At 40.6% G+C, this 14,350-nt stretch overlaps 1 protein-coding gene across 2 annotated transcripts in view; it reads left to right on the forward strand.

Annotated features, from left to right (window-relative positions):
• Window positions 1-14,350, forward strand: part of LOC109306374 (dedicator of cytokinesis protein 9-like) — a 98,207-nt gene that overhangs the window by 67,312 nt on the left and 16,545 nt on the right. The window contains exon 1 of one of the 2 annotated variants that reach the window (XM_019529716.1): window positions 13,113-13,387. The exons of the other annotated variant lie outside the window; for it this stretch is intronic. Within the exon in view, the coding sequence (XP_019385261.1) occupies window positions 13,274-13,387 (114 nt within the window). The 5' untranslated portion in view covers window positions 13,113-13,273. Of the gene's footprint in view, window positions 1-13,112; window positions 13,388-14,350 lie in introns of those variants that run through there. 2 annotated transcript variants of the gene reach the window in all.

The raw sequence follows: 14,350 nt of genomic DNA on the forward strand, positions 1-14,350 counted from the left end.
GGGGGATCAGGTATCAGATTTCAGTCACGCTATTTCAACTTACAAGCATATGTGGAGCTTGAGATTGGGCGCAAGTGGAGCCCGGGATCACAGAAGCTAAATGCTGTGCACAGTATAGTTCTGCATGGGGCTCCCCTGACTGGCGCCTTCAGCTAGGCATAGCCATGTGCCTGGGAGCCCTGCATGCTGGCAGGCTCCTGGCATGTGGTTCTGCATATGCCAGGTCAGAGGGAGCTGGTGGGCTTCCCCAACTCAGTGAGTTCAAAGCTGTGTGCTGGAACCCCCTTGTCACCTCCATTCAGGTTCTTCAGTAATCATAACAGTAAAGAACATAAAAATGGAATCTCTTTATTGTTATCCATAAGCCAGAAACAACTCCAATTTTTACATTAAACTACATGAAGTTTTCAGGGCTAGCACTTATTTAAAAAATGTTTCACTTGTAAATTATACAACTGTAATAAACAGGTCAGTAAAACATATAAAATGCCATGGGTATGTTTGTTTGTTTTTTTTTTAAACAAGCTCACTTTTTTACAATAGGTCCATACTTTAATGTCACCTCTTTACAGAGGCTCCCATTATGGAAATGTATGAGGTAATATAGTAGCAGAAAACAAGAAGGAAGAACGTTTTTTTTCTCCCAGAACCCAAGATAATTACTTGGAAACAGTTTCAAGCAACCCAGATGGAATAGAAGCAACTTTCTTCTTGGAGTAGAACAGAACACAGATGGGGTGTGTAGGAAGTTGATTTTTTTTTAAAATTCTTTTAAATAAGACCATGTCTAAATAACAATAGTGTCACAATTCTATAGACTTTATTTGCAGAAATTTGAATTCAGATGTGATATGAATTCATCAGATTTGTAATATGTCTACAGAAGTTCCAGTACAAAATTTGGATAAACTGCTATGCCAATGCAGAACAGCTAGCTATCTGACTGCTCTTGGGGCTTTACTAAACACAGCTTTTTTTTACTTCTTAACTATTTTTCTTAGTTAAAACTGCTATAGTAAAACAGTTCAAATCCCCATTGCTGTGTGTAGGTAGCCTTTTTGCTGACTTTTTCTGGACCTTAGAAAGAATTCTGCTAGCTGGTTTCTAGTTTTTTAAATAACCTTAAATAGGCCACAGAAGGGACTTATTCTGGATTTATAGGAAAGTTGAAGCAAAGAGGTCAGTCTCTGTAGTTGGCATGTGTTTAGCATGCTTTAAGGAAGTATGTTCAGGAATATTAAGGAAGTGATGTTCAACATTTTAAATACATTTTAGACCTGGTATCGTGTTGTTAATTCTTCATAGTTGTAGTGCTCATAACTGTCTTAGTAGTCATGTAAAATCAAGGAATATTTTTTGATCAAATTCTGCACAGTGGCAGTCAGGCTTTAATTAATTAATGATATTTCCTTTATTTTTGGTAAGGGTTTTCTCCAGGCCTTACTCCAAAAAGGAAAGATTTTTATTGGTCCATATACTTCCCACACTTGAGGCACATTGCTAGTGGTAATCCCGTTGTAACTGTTGTGTACACCTTAGCATGAAAAATAGGAGAATGTTGTCTATGATTATCTGTAAACTTACTCTCTTCAAGTATAGAGTCCACGGCCTGTATTGCAGATTAAACAAACCATTCAGAATAGAAATGGAAATTTGACATCAAAGGATTTTTTTCTGTTGTCATTAGGTAGAACTTAATGTGCATCTCAAAGTATATTTAACACTGTCTGTAATCAAGTAAAGTAAATCTAAAATATGCTGCCTGGGGAACTTATCCTAACTGAAGGAGACTTCAGAAATGCTAGTAACTAGTAAGGATGCTGCTCGGACTTAAAAAGGTCTTTGTTTCACCACTATGGTTAAAGGAAGCTTAAATAATCATAATAAAGGATCCATAGACCCTACTGTTCTAAGAAAGGAAAGCTGTGGATAAACATAGTTAAATTATCCAATTTTAGCGAACAGCTAGAGCTAATGCATGGAGCCACATTATCTGACTTGTGGGGCTGGAATTTGTCAATGATGGCATTAATTGCTGCAGCTCTTGGAGTCGCAGCAGACACTGCACCACCTTCACTGAAGTTTTGGCCCCTAGGCCAGACGATGCATCTCTGTGCTCTGGATCTGGCCCTGGGGCTCCCCATGGGGTTTGTAATGCCACCAAATTTCTGAACCCATGGGGAACCCTGAAAGCTGGATATGATGGCTCTGTGAACCAAATCTAGCCTGAGAGCCGGATCAGGATAGCTTGGGGATGACCAAAATTTTTCATTCTGTAGGGCGTGACCAGCATTGCAGAAATGTAGCTTGACTCAGTTGTCTATTACAAATTAAACACCACAAAAGAAGGATCTCTGGGACATAGGTCTGTCTCTATAATGAGTCACTTACGATCATGAAGTCCTCAATTCTTTTCTAGACTAACATCCAAGGAAGTTGGTTAGTGAATAAATACAACAAAAGTGTGGTTTTTGAAAATGTGTTCTAGTACTTTTTTTCCCTCTTGGCAGTCTCTTATTTAACAAATGGGTGAATATGCAATTGAGGAACTGTATCTCAGATAACAGATAGGAAGGAATATGTCATCCGTTGATCTCCACTGAAATGTTATCCTGAAAGGAAGAAAAACAATTCAAAGGGACTTTGCCAACTACCGTTAATATAATTATATAAAATGACCTTTCATTTAACTGCAAATAAATCCATTATCTCAAAAGCTGTACTATTGGAAGTGTATCATAGTTATTAAACTAACTATGAAAGAGAGTCTTGTTAAATTTCTTAACATATATAGAAAACATAAGTGTTCTTTTAATCATTTTGGATCCTACAATATTTAATTTAAAAAAATCTATCCCTTGAATGCATTATTAATGAGCAGTAGTATAGTAACCTGTTCTATATTGGTTTGACAAGTTTAGGTGTATGGGAAGCTTTGTGCCCCCTTTCCCCTCCCCCCTCCTTGTCAGGATGTCACTCAAGGCTGGTACCCCAATGACCCCTACCCCCAGCTGTGCTACCATGATGAAGGGTGTCAGTCATCAGTTCCTGTAGGATTTAAGCTTATGCCTGTAAAAACAAAGACCACAGCCTTTTTATGGTTTTAAAGATAGTCTTCCAAATGTGAAATCAGTGTAACTTTATACAGTCATGGGGTATAAGAGATTATACACAATGCAAATGCCTGTTACTTCAGGCAGCTGTAGTGGTAGGTACTGGGGTTCATTCTCAAGTAAGATTAAAGAATGATGGAGAAAGAATAGAGTAGTAGAGTGTTTTGGGTTTTTTTTTTTTAAATCTCACAGCATCAAAAAGGCTGAGATGAGGTGGGAAAACTAGCTCAAAGACTGCAACAGCCCATATGAAGGAAGAAAGGCAGTTTAATGCATTGGGGAAGGAGACTTCAAATTTAGGAGACCATCTCCTATCGGTAGATTCTGCTGCAGGAATGGAACTTTAAATTAGGATTCAGGGAACAACCTTCTGATGGGAAGCCTACTTCCTTCTCTTTTCCCAACAGCACATATAAGTGGCATCATACTTCTACTATCTCTGGGTTGTTTAGGTGGCTCGTAATTTTTTTTTTAAACAGTTATGCCAGCAGTAACATTTTTGGAGTTCATGATTGAAATGAAAATAGAGTTACTTAACTGTCTGGAATCATTTTCCAGTCATTTAAAGGCATAGTTGATCAAAGTGAGAAAACTCTTTTATCCTGCAAAATTGTCTTGGATAAACTTAAAGGACAAATTCATTTGGTCTGTTTCATACAGATTTAAAAAAGAGAAGTCATTCTGTTCTTAGCATGAAAAAAATAGGAGACTACTTGGGGGTCATTAAGACAAGGCTAGATGATCATTGAAAACCTTGAGAGGCAATGTTAATTGTCACTGAAAATGAAATTCTGGCTTATTCTTTTGGGTTTATTTTTATCAGTTCTTAATAGGAAATGGTTAGGATTCCAGATCTTTTTCCCCCGTGAAAATTAAGTGAGGGGCAAGGATTTCTTAGGGTGGTATCTTTTATTTGACCAACTGCATAGTTGAGATGGAGTTAGACAAGTTTTTGAATTTCAGACATTCATCATCAGGTAAAAACAATGCCCCCTCCCTTACCTTTCACACAATTCTTGGACCTTCACAGCAGCAATATCAGCCTAACACTACCACTTCTGAAAATTTAAAGCAGACCTGGAGAATGCAAGAGTCACTTCCTTTCTCTCATATATTCATTAATTAAATCAATGCTATTTAGGTATGCAGTATAGGAAAGATTCAGTGCTGACTGCTCAGCCAGCCAGTTCTCTTTCTTCCTTTCCTGCCAGGCTCTTGGGGCATTATAAAATAAGTACTATAAGTTACAATTTTTAAAATTCTATATAATAAATACGAACTAAAATATGGTGAATTTTTACGTGGGGGGGAAAGGGAAGAAATTGTTAAGTCTTATGTTCATGAGATATGGTTTGCTTAGTGCCCTATCAATACAAATAGCATTTCACTTGTCTACAAATTGGTTGTGCTTTGTGTCGGTGAGAAGTTCCTCTATTTGAGTGGGCCACTATAATAAAAGTGCAATTGCCCGAGTTAAAGAGCAAAGTTCTTAAGATCTCTTTTGAATTTAACCACTGCTTATGCCAGAGGTAACCAATCTTTTAGACTACCAGGCCAGATCAGCCTGGCTTGGGTCTGCAGCAAGTTAGTGCTCTTGACCTGGGTTGTTGTTGCCACCACTGCTGCTTCTCCTTGCTGCCCAGATGTGCCCCCCGCTTCCTCTTCCTCCTCCCCTCGCGCTGCTTGGCTCCACAGGCTAAATTCTCAGAATCCACAGCCTGGATCCAGCCTGCTGACTCCTGGCCTGTACTATTAAAGGCTTTAAAAATCTATATGAGCTATTTAAAATCTGTTGCTTCATAGCTAGTCAAGGAATAGGACACAAGAGTATGCACAGTCACTATTTCAATTGAGTGAGCAGATGTATTGCATTCTTCACAAGCTTGTAAGCAGCTGATGGAGGCCAGAACCTTGCCCTTTTGGGCACCCTTACTCCGTGTCCCCCCTGTATGTCCTGCCTCTACACCTGTGCCTGTACCCCTAATGCCTGTCCCTACTGTGCTTGACCTCTCCTGCTGCTTATCTTCTGGGCGGCATCTCTTGCTTAGGAGCAGTCAGCATTGGTGGTGGCCCCAGCCCTGGCCTGGCCAGGGAGAAGTAACGAAGGTAGCTCTGATCTTGTCCAGGCTGGAGCTAGAGCTGAAGGCAAGCAGGAGTGGAGGGTGGGTGGAGCAAGTGGATGGGTAGAGCAGGCTGTGTGGTCTCTCCCATGCACTCTCCCTACCATGCAGTCTCCCCATGCTTCCCTTGCTGCACATCCCCTCCCCTACCACACAAGGCACCCTGGCCTGGGGCAGGCAGTGACTCAGCTCTGCCTTGGGCCCAGAACCTGGGGCCATAGCCAGAGCTGAGCTCTGCCTGCCCCTGGCCAGTACTCAGATCTAAGACTAGGCTCTTCCCCCTCCCCCAGTGATGGGGGGTGGGGATGGATGGGCACCTTGTCTTGGATTTGAGTATATATGGCAATTTCTGTATTTCACATTGGGATTGCCGTTCCCACCCCTTTTATCTGTCCCAAGTTGAGTATTTGGGGTACATTTCATTCTTAATTTTTTTTCTCTCTTCCCTTCTCTCCCTCCTTTTTATAGCTTGCACCACATCATATCCTACAATTCAGAAGTTTGGACTGTGTAGCTCATGAGCGCGTGATAACCGTCATAGCTTCTGGCCAGTCCTATCTGAATGTTCAGCCCTGATTTTAAGTCCCATTTCCATTTCCTTCTTGCAGCCATATCCAGGGACTACTGCTTCCTCTTTCCAGTCTAATTGTACTTCCAGTTGGACTATTGTTTTTGCCTCCTATTGTGTCAGGGTCACGGATGGTCAGAACAGTTTTTCAATGTGGGAAAATTCAGTACTGGAAATTGTTGGGTTTTTTTGTCTTTCGTTTCCTTTACCCACATATGTGGATCCTCTCTTTCTTCCTAGGGAATTATTTCCCTTTTGTCTCTTGGGTTTTTCTACAATAATAAATCCTAGCTGTCCCATGGTCCCTTGTTTTTTTCAAAGTCCAAGTTCTTAAAGGAGTAGATTTTGCTTAAGGGCAACACGGGTTCATTAGAGGCAGGTCCTGTCGGACCAACCTGGTGGCCTTCTACGACCAGGTCACCAAATCCTTAGATGCAGGGATAGCAGTGGACATAGTCTTTCTGGACTTTCGGAAGGCTTTCAACACTGTCTCTCACCCCGTTCTCATTAAAAAACTGGGGGACTGTGGTGTCGACACCTGCACAGTCAAATGAGTCACCAACTAGCTGGAGGGCCGCAACCAGAGAGTGGTGGTGTATGGGTCATTTTTGACCTGGAGGGATGTGGGCAGTGCTCGGTCCTCAGGCCTGCACTGTTCAACATCTTCATCAGGGACTTGGACGAGGGGGTAAAAAGCACCCTCTTCAAATTTGCTGATGACACTAAGATGTGGGGGGATGTGGGCATGCTAGAAGGAAGGACTAGGCTACAATTGGACCTAGACAGGTTACAGGGGTGGGCGGATGAGAATAGGATGGGATTCAACATTGACAAGTGCCAGGTGCTGCACCTGGGGAGGAAGAACCAGCACCATACCTATAGGTTTGGGAACTCCCTTCTCATCAGGGCAGAGGCAGAAAAGGATCTTGGAGTCTTCATTGATGCCAAGATGAACATGGGCTGGCAGTGTAGAGATGCAGTCAGGAAGGCCAGCTGCACCTTGTCATGCATCCACAGATGCATCTCAAGGAGATCCAAGGAGGTGATACTCCCCCTCTATGCGGCACTGGTTAGGCCGCGGCTGGAGTACTGCATCCAGTTCTGGGCGCCGCAGTTCAAGAGGGATGCGGACAAGATTAACAGGGTCCAAAGGAGGACCACGTGCATGATCAGGGAGCAGCAGGGCAGGCCCTATGAGGACAGGATATGGGACCTGAACCTGTTCAACTTCCACAAGAGAAGGCTGAGAGGGGATCTAGTGGCCTAATGTTACTAGTTACAAACTAGTCAGAGGGCACCAAATGCCCTGATGGAAAATATGTAGGAGAAACCAAACAACTGTGTACCAGAATGAATATACACTAAAAATCCATCAAAGACAAAAATATATGCAATTACCTGTGGGGGCACACTTCTCACAAGACAGCTACTCCCTCTCTGATCTCTTAGTTCTAATCCTCAAAGGGAATTTACAAAACACCTTTTGTAGATGAGCCTGCAAAATTCACTTCCTAAATCTATGGGATACAAAAAATCATGGACTTAATATAGACATTGGATTGGATATGACACATTGCAACCTGCTTAACATCTGATTCACCAAATACCTGCCTGAACTTACCATGTATACATTTTTCCCCACTTCCTCCCCTCCTGTCCCCCCGTCTACCCATTGTCATCTTAACTTCCACCTATTTACTTTTTCAAAGACCTTTTTCTACCTTGGAGAAATCAATACTACAGCAGTCTCCCATGCTTACTGTTTGCATTCCTTCACCCATTATTTCCCCTTCCCCCTATCCCTTCTCTACCCATTATGTTCCTAACTTCCACCTATTTACATTTTCATTGACCTCCTGTCACACTTTTAGCTTCTTTCCTACCTTGGAGATCTCAACAACAGCAGTTTCCCAATGCCTAAACCAATAAACCCAGTGTTTACAAATAGTAATTCATAGTGTGAAAAAGTTTCTGACCTGTTGTAGTTGTTCTGAGTTCTTTGCACCAAAAGAATTGTTCTGTTGTTTTTCTGTAGTCAAAAATTGAGTGAAATTAAGAGCTGACATTTTCTAAGGAATGCCTGACGTCTCATAAGGGGCCTTCAGTCCTAAAAGATGTGAGAATCATTGCTCTGAAAATTATGTACTAAGCCCAGAATTTACTTGAACATACCTAGAACATTGCATTTGTAGATTTATCTTTTTACTAAAAAATTTGCCTCTTTTGTCAGGAAGCAACTTTTTCAAGAAGGGGATTTTGCTCTGTATGTTTAAGTCAAGTCAGTATACTTAATTTGCTGACAGAGATTTTTAATATCTCCTAATAAAAGAGCCAGAGTTTTTAAAGGCAGCTGTAATAGACTGAGATAAAGTAAAGGGATGGGAAATTAGCAATCAGAGACTCGTCTGAAGAAATTGTTGTACTCAGTTTCATTAAGAAGTTAAACCTATTGCCCTAAAATAGCAAAACAAAATGAAACTACATTATTCACTCGATTTGTAAGATGATCCTGTTTTATAAGATGAACTCCCCAATAATTAGATTCTATGTATAGAAAATGTATACATTTGATATAATTTTCCAGGTATAGAATTTAATTATTGAAGGTTTGTCTCGCATTTGTAAACCTCTCACTGCTACAGCAGGGAAGATAAATCTGGGTGGGGGTCAGGTAGTCCGTTTGTGCTCTCCCTCCTCCCCAACTACTTTCTCCTGGGACTCCTTTCCCCCTCTTTACTGACAGACCCTGTTCTCCCCAAGCACATGGAAGTGAGGGGCAAATTTGAAAACACTGACCTGGAAATAAACATAGCTGTAGCAATTTGCTAATAGTATTCATAGATTTAGTTCACCAAGCGTTGGTGCATTTTACCTTTTCTGAAACTGCTGCAAGCTTTAGTTTAGGTGCTCCACAAACAACTTTAGCACCTACTTATATAGAGTGCAGAATATGTATGCTACTAGTCCAAAGCCAAAAGGCTCATGATTTACCATTATGTGCCCCAACAGTGTCAACAGCATTTCAAGCTTTGGTGACCCAACAGCTCAGCACTGTGCAGGATGTGTGTGTGTGCTCCACATACCCTCCCCCACCCCCAAAAGATCCATGTGCTAATTAGCCCCTCGCTCATGACTAGAACTGGGTATTTTTGTCATGAGTCCTGGGATGATCCAATATTTATCTGCAGATGAGGTGCAGGGCAACCTGGTCTGGCTTCACCTCATGGTGGGTGGGCCACACTAATCATATGTGAAAGGCTGAGAGAAGGGCAAAAGGGATTCTGGTGAACTGTTTGGGGCCCTGTTTGACGATGTTTGCCAGACGTTTAAGGCTGGTGAAGAAATGGGGATAATTGGAAACGGGAAAGAAGGGCCCAACTCAGCTGTGGGACTGAAGAGGAAGTTGAAATGTAGTCAGTGTAGTGGCTCACCATGCCTTGAAAAAGAGTTATTGGTGAGGGGGACTTTTAGTCTGTGGGTACTACTATATGTTTTATTCAGATAGCCTGTGCTAATCTGTCTTTGTGGAGATGACGGTGACAGTGCAGGAGAAATGGAATAAAAGCTACGTAATAGAGAATAGACGCTAAAGATAAGAGCAAAGACTGAACATAATTATAACAGTGCAGGGAGCACAGGTGTGAGTTTTTGTAATGGGTATGTGGGAGCATGGGTATGTGTATTGTAACAGCTGTATGATTCTGTAACTGTTTTGTGTTTGAAGCTTGTAGGTTTGTTGTGTATGTGTGTATTGCAAAAAAAATCTATTGTTGTGGATAGATAGCTATCCTATCGCTTCTCAGCATTTTTAAGGCTATGATCAGTATTCTGGGCTGCAGTTGTCTGTTCCTAGGGCCAAGGTCACCTTGAATGGCATTGTGTAGTAAAGGGTGGAGACCTGTCCAATGCACTGCGGATAGAAGAACCCTGTACAAGAGTCTACTATAGTCTTCCAGTGGAAGGATCTCAGCTACACTCCTATTTTATGGTGATGAGGAATTTCTCCCTAGCTTCCTTTGAGCTTAAGGGCAAGTGAGACTTGGGGGCATCTGAAATCCAAGATCTCCAGATGCCTGCTGTAGATTTAGGAGTAACTGAAGCCGCAGGCTGAAGAATCTAGGAAGGAAGATACTTGCTGGTGATAGTGCCAGATAGACTTGAACGATTGAGGTTTTGTTTGTTCAGTTGATAGGATTTAGAACCGATTTGGCCTGAGACACAAAATTAACCCCCCCCCCCCCCCCAAAAAAAAAAATAAAAAAAAAAAATTGTAGGTTCCCATCAGCGTGTTTGCCCAATGTGGGTCATATGTTTTATAGTCATGCTCAGTGTTGGCTGCATTTAATCAACTTTATAGTTGGTTTCCATTACTGAGTACCAGTTGTTTAAAGGTAGGCAATGTATATAGTGCAGTATTCTTGTATGCAAACTTAAGATGAGGGGCTTCCCCCCACATGCTGATGGGTGGTGTGGGGGAATCTTGTCTTTCAATGGTAAAGTAGTAAGGGATGAATCATACCTTGCAAAAATAACACAATGTATGGTCGCAAAGTTGCCTTGTATCATGTTAAAAAATTGCACCAATATGATCTTGGTAAGAATCTATAACCCCTTATTTACCTGCTGCCTGGCAGGGCAGACCTGTATCAAGGGCTGTTGCTACAATATCAACTATCTGAATTAGAATACAAAAGTAAAGGCTGGGTGAAGTTAAACATATATGCAGCTTTTATTGTAATTCAATCTACATATGATTACATAAAAATTAGTATTAAGGTTGCAAGACCAAGCTCTCTGAAGTTAGAGAATACCAGAGTAAGGTTGTATGGGCAACCTTGAAATTAGGCCCTCATGTCCTGAGCCTGGACATCTTCCTGAAGCATTGCAACACCACCTTATTTAGGCAGGTATTTAGCAAGCAACCTTAAGTTGCCATGTTGTTGGGGAGTATTTGTATATCTTATTTAATATTGTATCTGTTTTTATAAATTATTTTGTCTTTTTTGTAAGCTGCCTTATGTTCCTTTTCCCAAAAAAAGGACTCGTATGTCTAATGAATTAGTAAAATATTGTATTTACCAGAATTTAGAGTGATTCTCTAATAATTAGATTCTGTAAGTGGAAAATGTCTACATTTTGTTAGTTTTCAGATCTAATTATTGGAGGGTTATCTTAAACTGCAGGGCAGGCAAAAGGTATAAAACACTGTATACCTTGCCTTCTGCCACTTGTTCATGGCCCCCCCACCTCTGTGCCTACCCCCTGCTGCATCAGATTCTCCTTCTCTCTGTCTCCTCTCACCCTCTCTTGGCTGCTTATCTTTGTCCTGGCAAGGCCTGACCCCACTCCAACCTGGGACCCAAATCATGTGCTTGCTCTGGCCCCAGCTTAGCCTTGTAGCACTGAGGGCTGGAGCAAACAAATACTCTGTGGCCTGGGCTGGAATGGGACTGGAGTCTGCAGGAGATGGAGCAAAGGGAAAGTGGCAGGCAGGGTGGATAACGATTTAAAAATAGTAATAAAAAATCAGATTTTTATTTATTTGTATTTTTATATTTTTTTCTTTAAAAGACTTTTAAAAAAATAAAACTTAAATAAAGATAGTTTTAATTTAAGATGCATTAAAGCTCAAAGACATCATCATGGAATGATAACTTCTAATTATATATTATTTGATATATTTGATATATTCATGTAAACTTTTCTAAAAAGTTTTATAAATAGGTCACAACCTACCATAGACTATATTAAGGGCCCAATCTTATGGGGTTCTCAGAGGCTCCTCTGTAGATTAGTAAAGATTAACTCTGCCCAGCAGAACATGGTGCTCAGTCTAGAAGATCACATTAAGCATCTCTGTGATGCTCAGTTTCAGCTCTCAAACTGGGGATTGGTGTCTCCAGAGATAACATCCTTGTTAACAGCAGTATATGGAGATGAGAGATAAAAGACCTGAATACCTACCCATCAGCCCTCTTGTCTCTCTACAACCTTCTGTGTAGAGTCAAGCCCTTACCTCTGTCTAAAAGTAAAAAGTGTGAAGAAGTTAAATAAAGTTACAACAAGAATGCACTTTCTGTAGGAAAAAAATGATTAAATCAAGGCATCCTGACCAGTGATTTAAATAGATTTCATGTCAGTCAAATCCACCCCGGTGGCAGGGGTGGGCTAGGGGGAGAGGTAGGGGGGCAATGGGTGTGGGATGTGGGGAGATGAGAGAGAGGGGCAGTCTAAAAGGCAGATGGAAAAGCCAAGGATGTGGAGGGTAGACAGAGGCTGCAGGGAAGCAGGTGGGGTTGGGGGCCAGAGGTGGCAGGGGGACACACAGTGGCTGTGGCTATGGCTCCAGCCCCAAAATGCAAGATGAGGGGCTTCTCTCCTCCTTGTTGAATGGGGAAAATCCTTTAGTCTTAGATTGGAGTAAATATGATGTGCCTTATAATAGCTATATAATTATGTCTAAATAGTATGCGATTATGTAACTGCATTGTCGCCTTAGGTATCCAAAAATAAATGTTTAATACTAAGGTTTCGTTTCCTAACTTTTGAGTGGTTGCTTTTTCCGTTATATGTATTATTTCACTTAATTCTTGGATATAGTTTTCTAAGTGAGCTCAAAAAAAAAGCAAACTGAGGTTTCTGGACCAGGGGGTACAGGGTTCCGAGGCTGTGGAGGTGAGAGGCAAGGGATGCAGAGACATCGGGGGGGGGAGTTGGGGGGGTGTAGGCAGCTCTGGCTCTGCAGCAGCTGCCTGCCCCTCTTGTGTCTCACACTTGATTCCAAGATTAAGGACATTTTCCCTCATGTTAAATGAGAGAAACAAACCTCAACTTAGAATCGAGTAAATGCAGTATTTGAGAGATTTTTTTTTTTAAGGAGAAGAATGTATGAAAGTGAGAAAGCATTCTTTTATTTAGTTTTTAGAAATGCTGAAATGAAAAAAAGCATGGACAGTGTAACAGAGAAGTACCCTTACTGTCATGGCACTGACTCGAGAAGGTACTCCATTAGCTGTTGAGCATTAGTGGGAATCTCAAAGTGGATAGTATGGTATTCATTTGGAAAGAAGAACACTTGGAATCTTGTTCTGCTGTGGAGTTCCAAACTGTAATAAGCAAGTTAATATTTAATGTAGAACAAATTTAACTCTTACTCTAAAATACCTTTTTTATAATATGTGTACTGCCGGAATATCGTAATGTATTTCTCTGTTGCACCATTTTTAGTTTTTGTTCTGGTAGCATTAAAAGGGATCCACCTATTTTTCTAGAGGAGTACTACCCCCTTTAGAGGCTGTCCTTTGTCATGCATTCTCATCATGACAGCAAACTGCAGCTTGGAAGTTGAACTAGTTTGTACTTTCCGTAGCTTCTGCATAGAAAAGGCTCTTTTCTCTGGATCACTGGCATGGTGTTTACTTTGATCCCAAGAAGAACAGGTTTTCTCAGGTTTTTCAGTTTTCTGGCTAACAATGCAGGCAAGAACAAACAGAAGTATAAAAAAAGAGCTTGTTATAGCCTCTCCGCAACAGTATAGGGATGCAGCTCAGTGTGAAGTAGAAGTGGACAGTCCTGTGGAAGTGCTGGTAAGAATTTGTGTAAATTAAATCTTTCTGTCTAATTTTCTTACACTTTTTAGGAAGTGTCTTGATTTTTTTTTTTGTTAATTAGTCAGACTTTTTATTCAGGCTGTTCTTGATCCTTTTCTACCAATATGTATTTGCTTTTGGTGTGTAGTTTGGTTTCAGTGAGGTTTTACTTGAGGATTACAAAATATATTTCAGGCTCTTATTTCATACTGTTTACTGCTAAACATCTGTTTATTTTAGCTTAATGTATCTTAAGGTGGTTGTACGAATCTTTAAATTGAGGTTATCTACATTCTTTAATACAAGCAGGACATTACATTTTATTTTTTCAAGAGATATTGCTTTTGCTTAGAGATTTCCTAAATTGTTAATATTTTAAGGACATATACTACAGACTTCATAATTTATTTAATATTCCTGAGATTAGTGTAGCCTATTCAGGTATGCTTAATTGAAGGCTACAATATTTTTATCTTTATAATTGTTGAATTGTGAAGTGAAACGTGTGCTCTCTGAGGGAGGAATTTTGAGAAGAGTGTGTTCTCTGTTGCTGAGTGGGCTGTATGCTTCTGCTGGAATGTTTATTGTACAGTAAGAGCGCATAGTATTTTTGTATGCAGGCTCCAAGAAATCCTCCAACACAGTGCAGCTAAAACAATTAACTTTTTCAGAGCCTCTCCTTAATTCCCAGGCAAGTCAGTAAGTGTATACTTATGCTTGATAATTGGAAACAAGTACTCTATTTAATTATGTCTGTAAGGTGTTCCATTTTTGCAAATGAGGCACTGAAAATTTTGACCAAGCTATTATTATTTTTGACTGTGTAGTTGGGAAAGGGTGGGTTGGTTGGTTGGTTTGTTTGTTTGTTTTAATGCTTTATTATTTTCATTTTATTGCTTAGGAACTGTAGCTCCCATTGAAATATGTGGAAGCTTTAGGTACTCAGCGCTGCTGAAGACT

The sequence above is a fragment of the Crocodylus porosus genome, unplaced genomic scaffold (assembly GCF_001723895.1).
Source record: "Crocodylus porosus isolate Cpor-Errol unplaced genomic scaffold, CroPor_comp1, whole genome shotgun sequence".
NCBI lineage: Eukaryota > Metazoa > Chordata > Crocodylia > Crocodylidae > Crocodylus > Crocodylus porosus.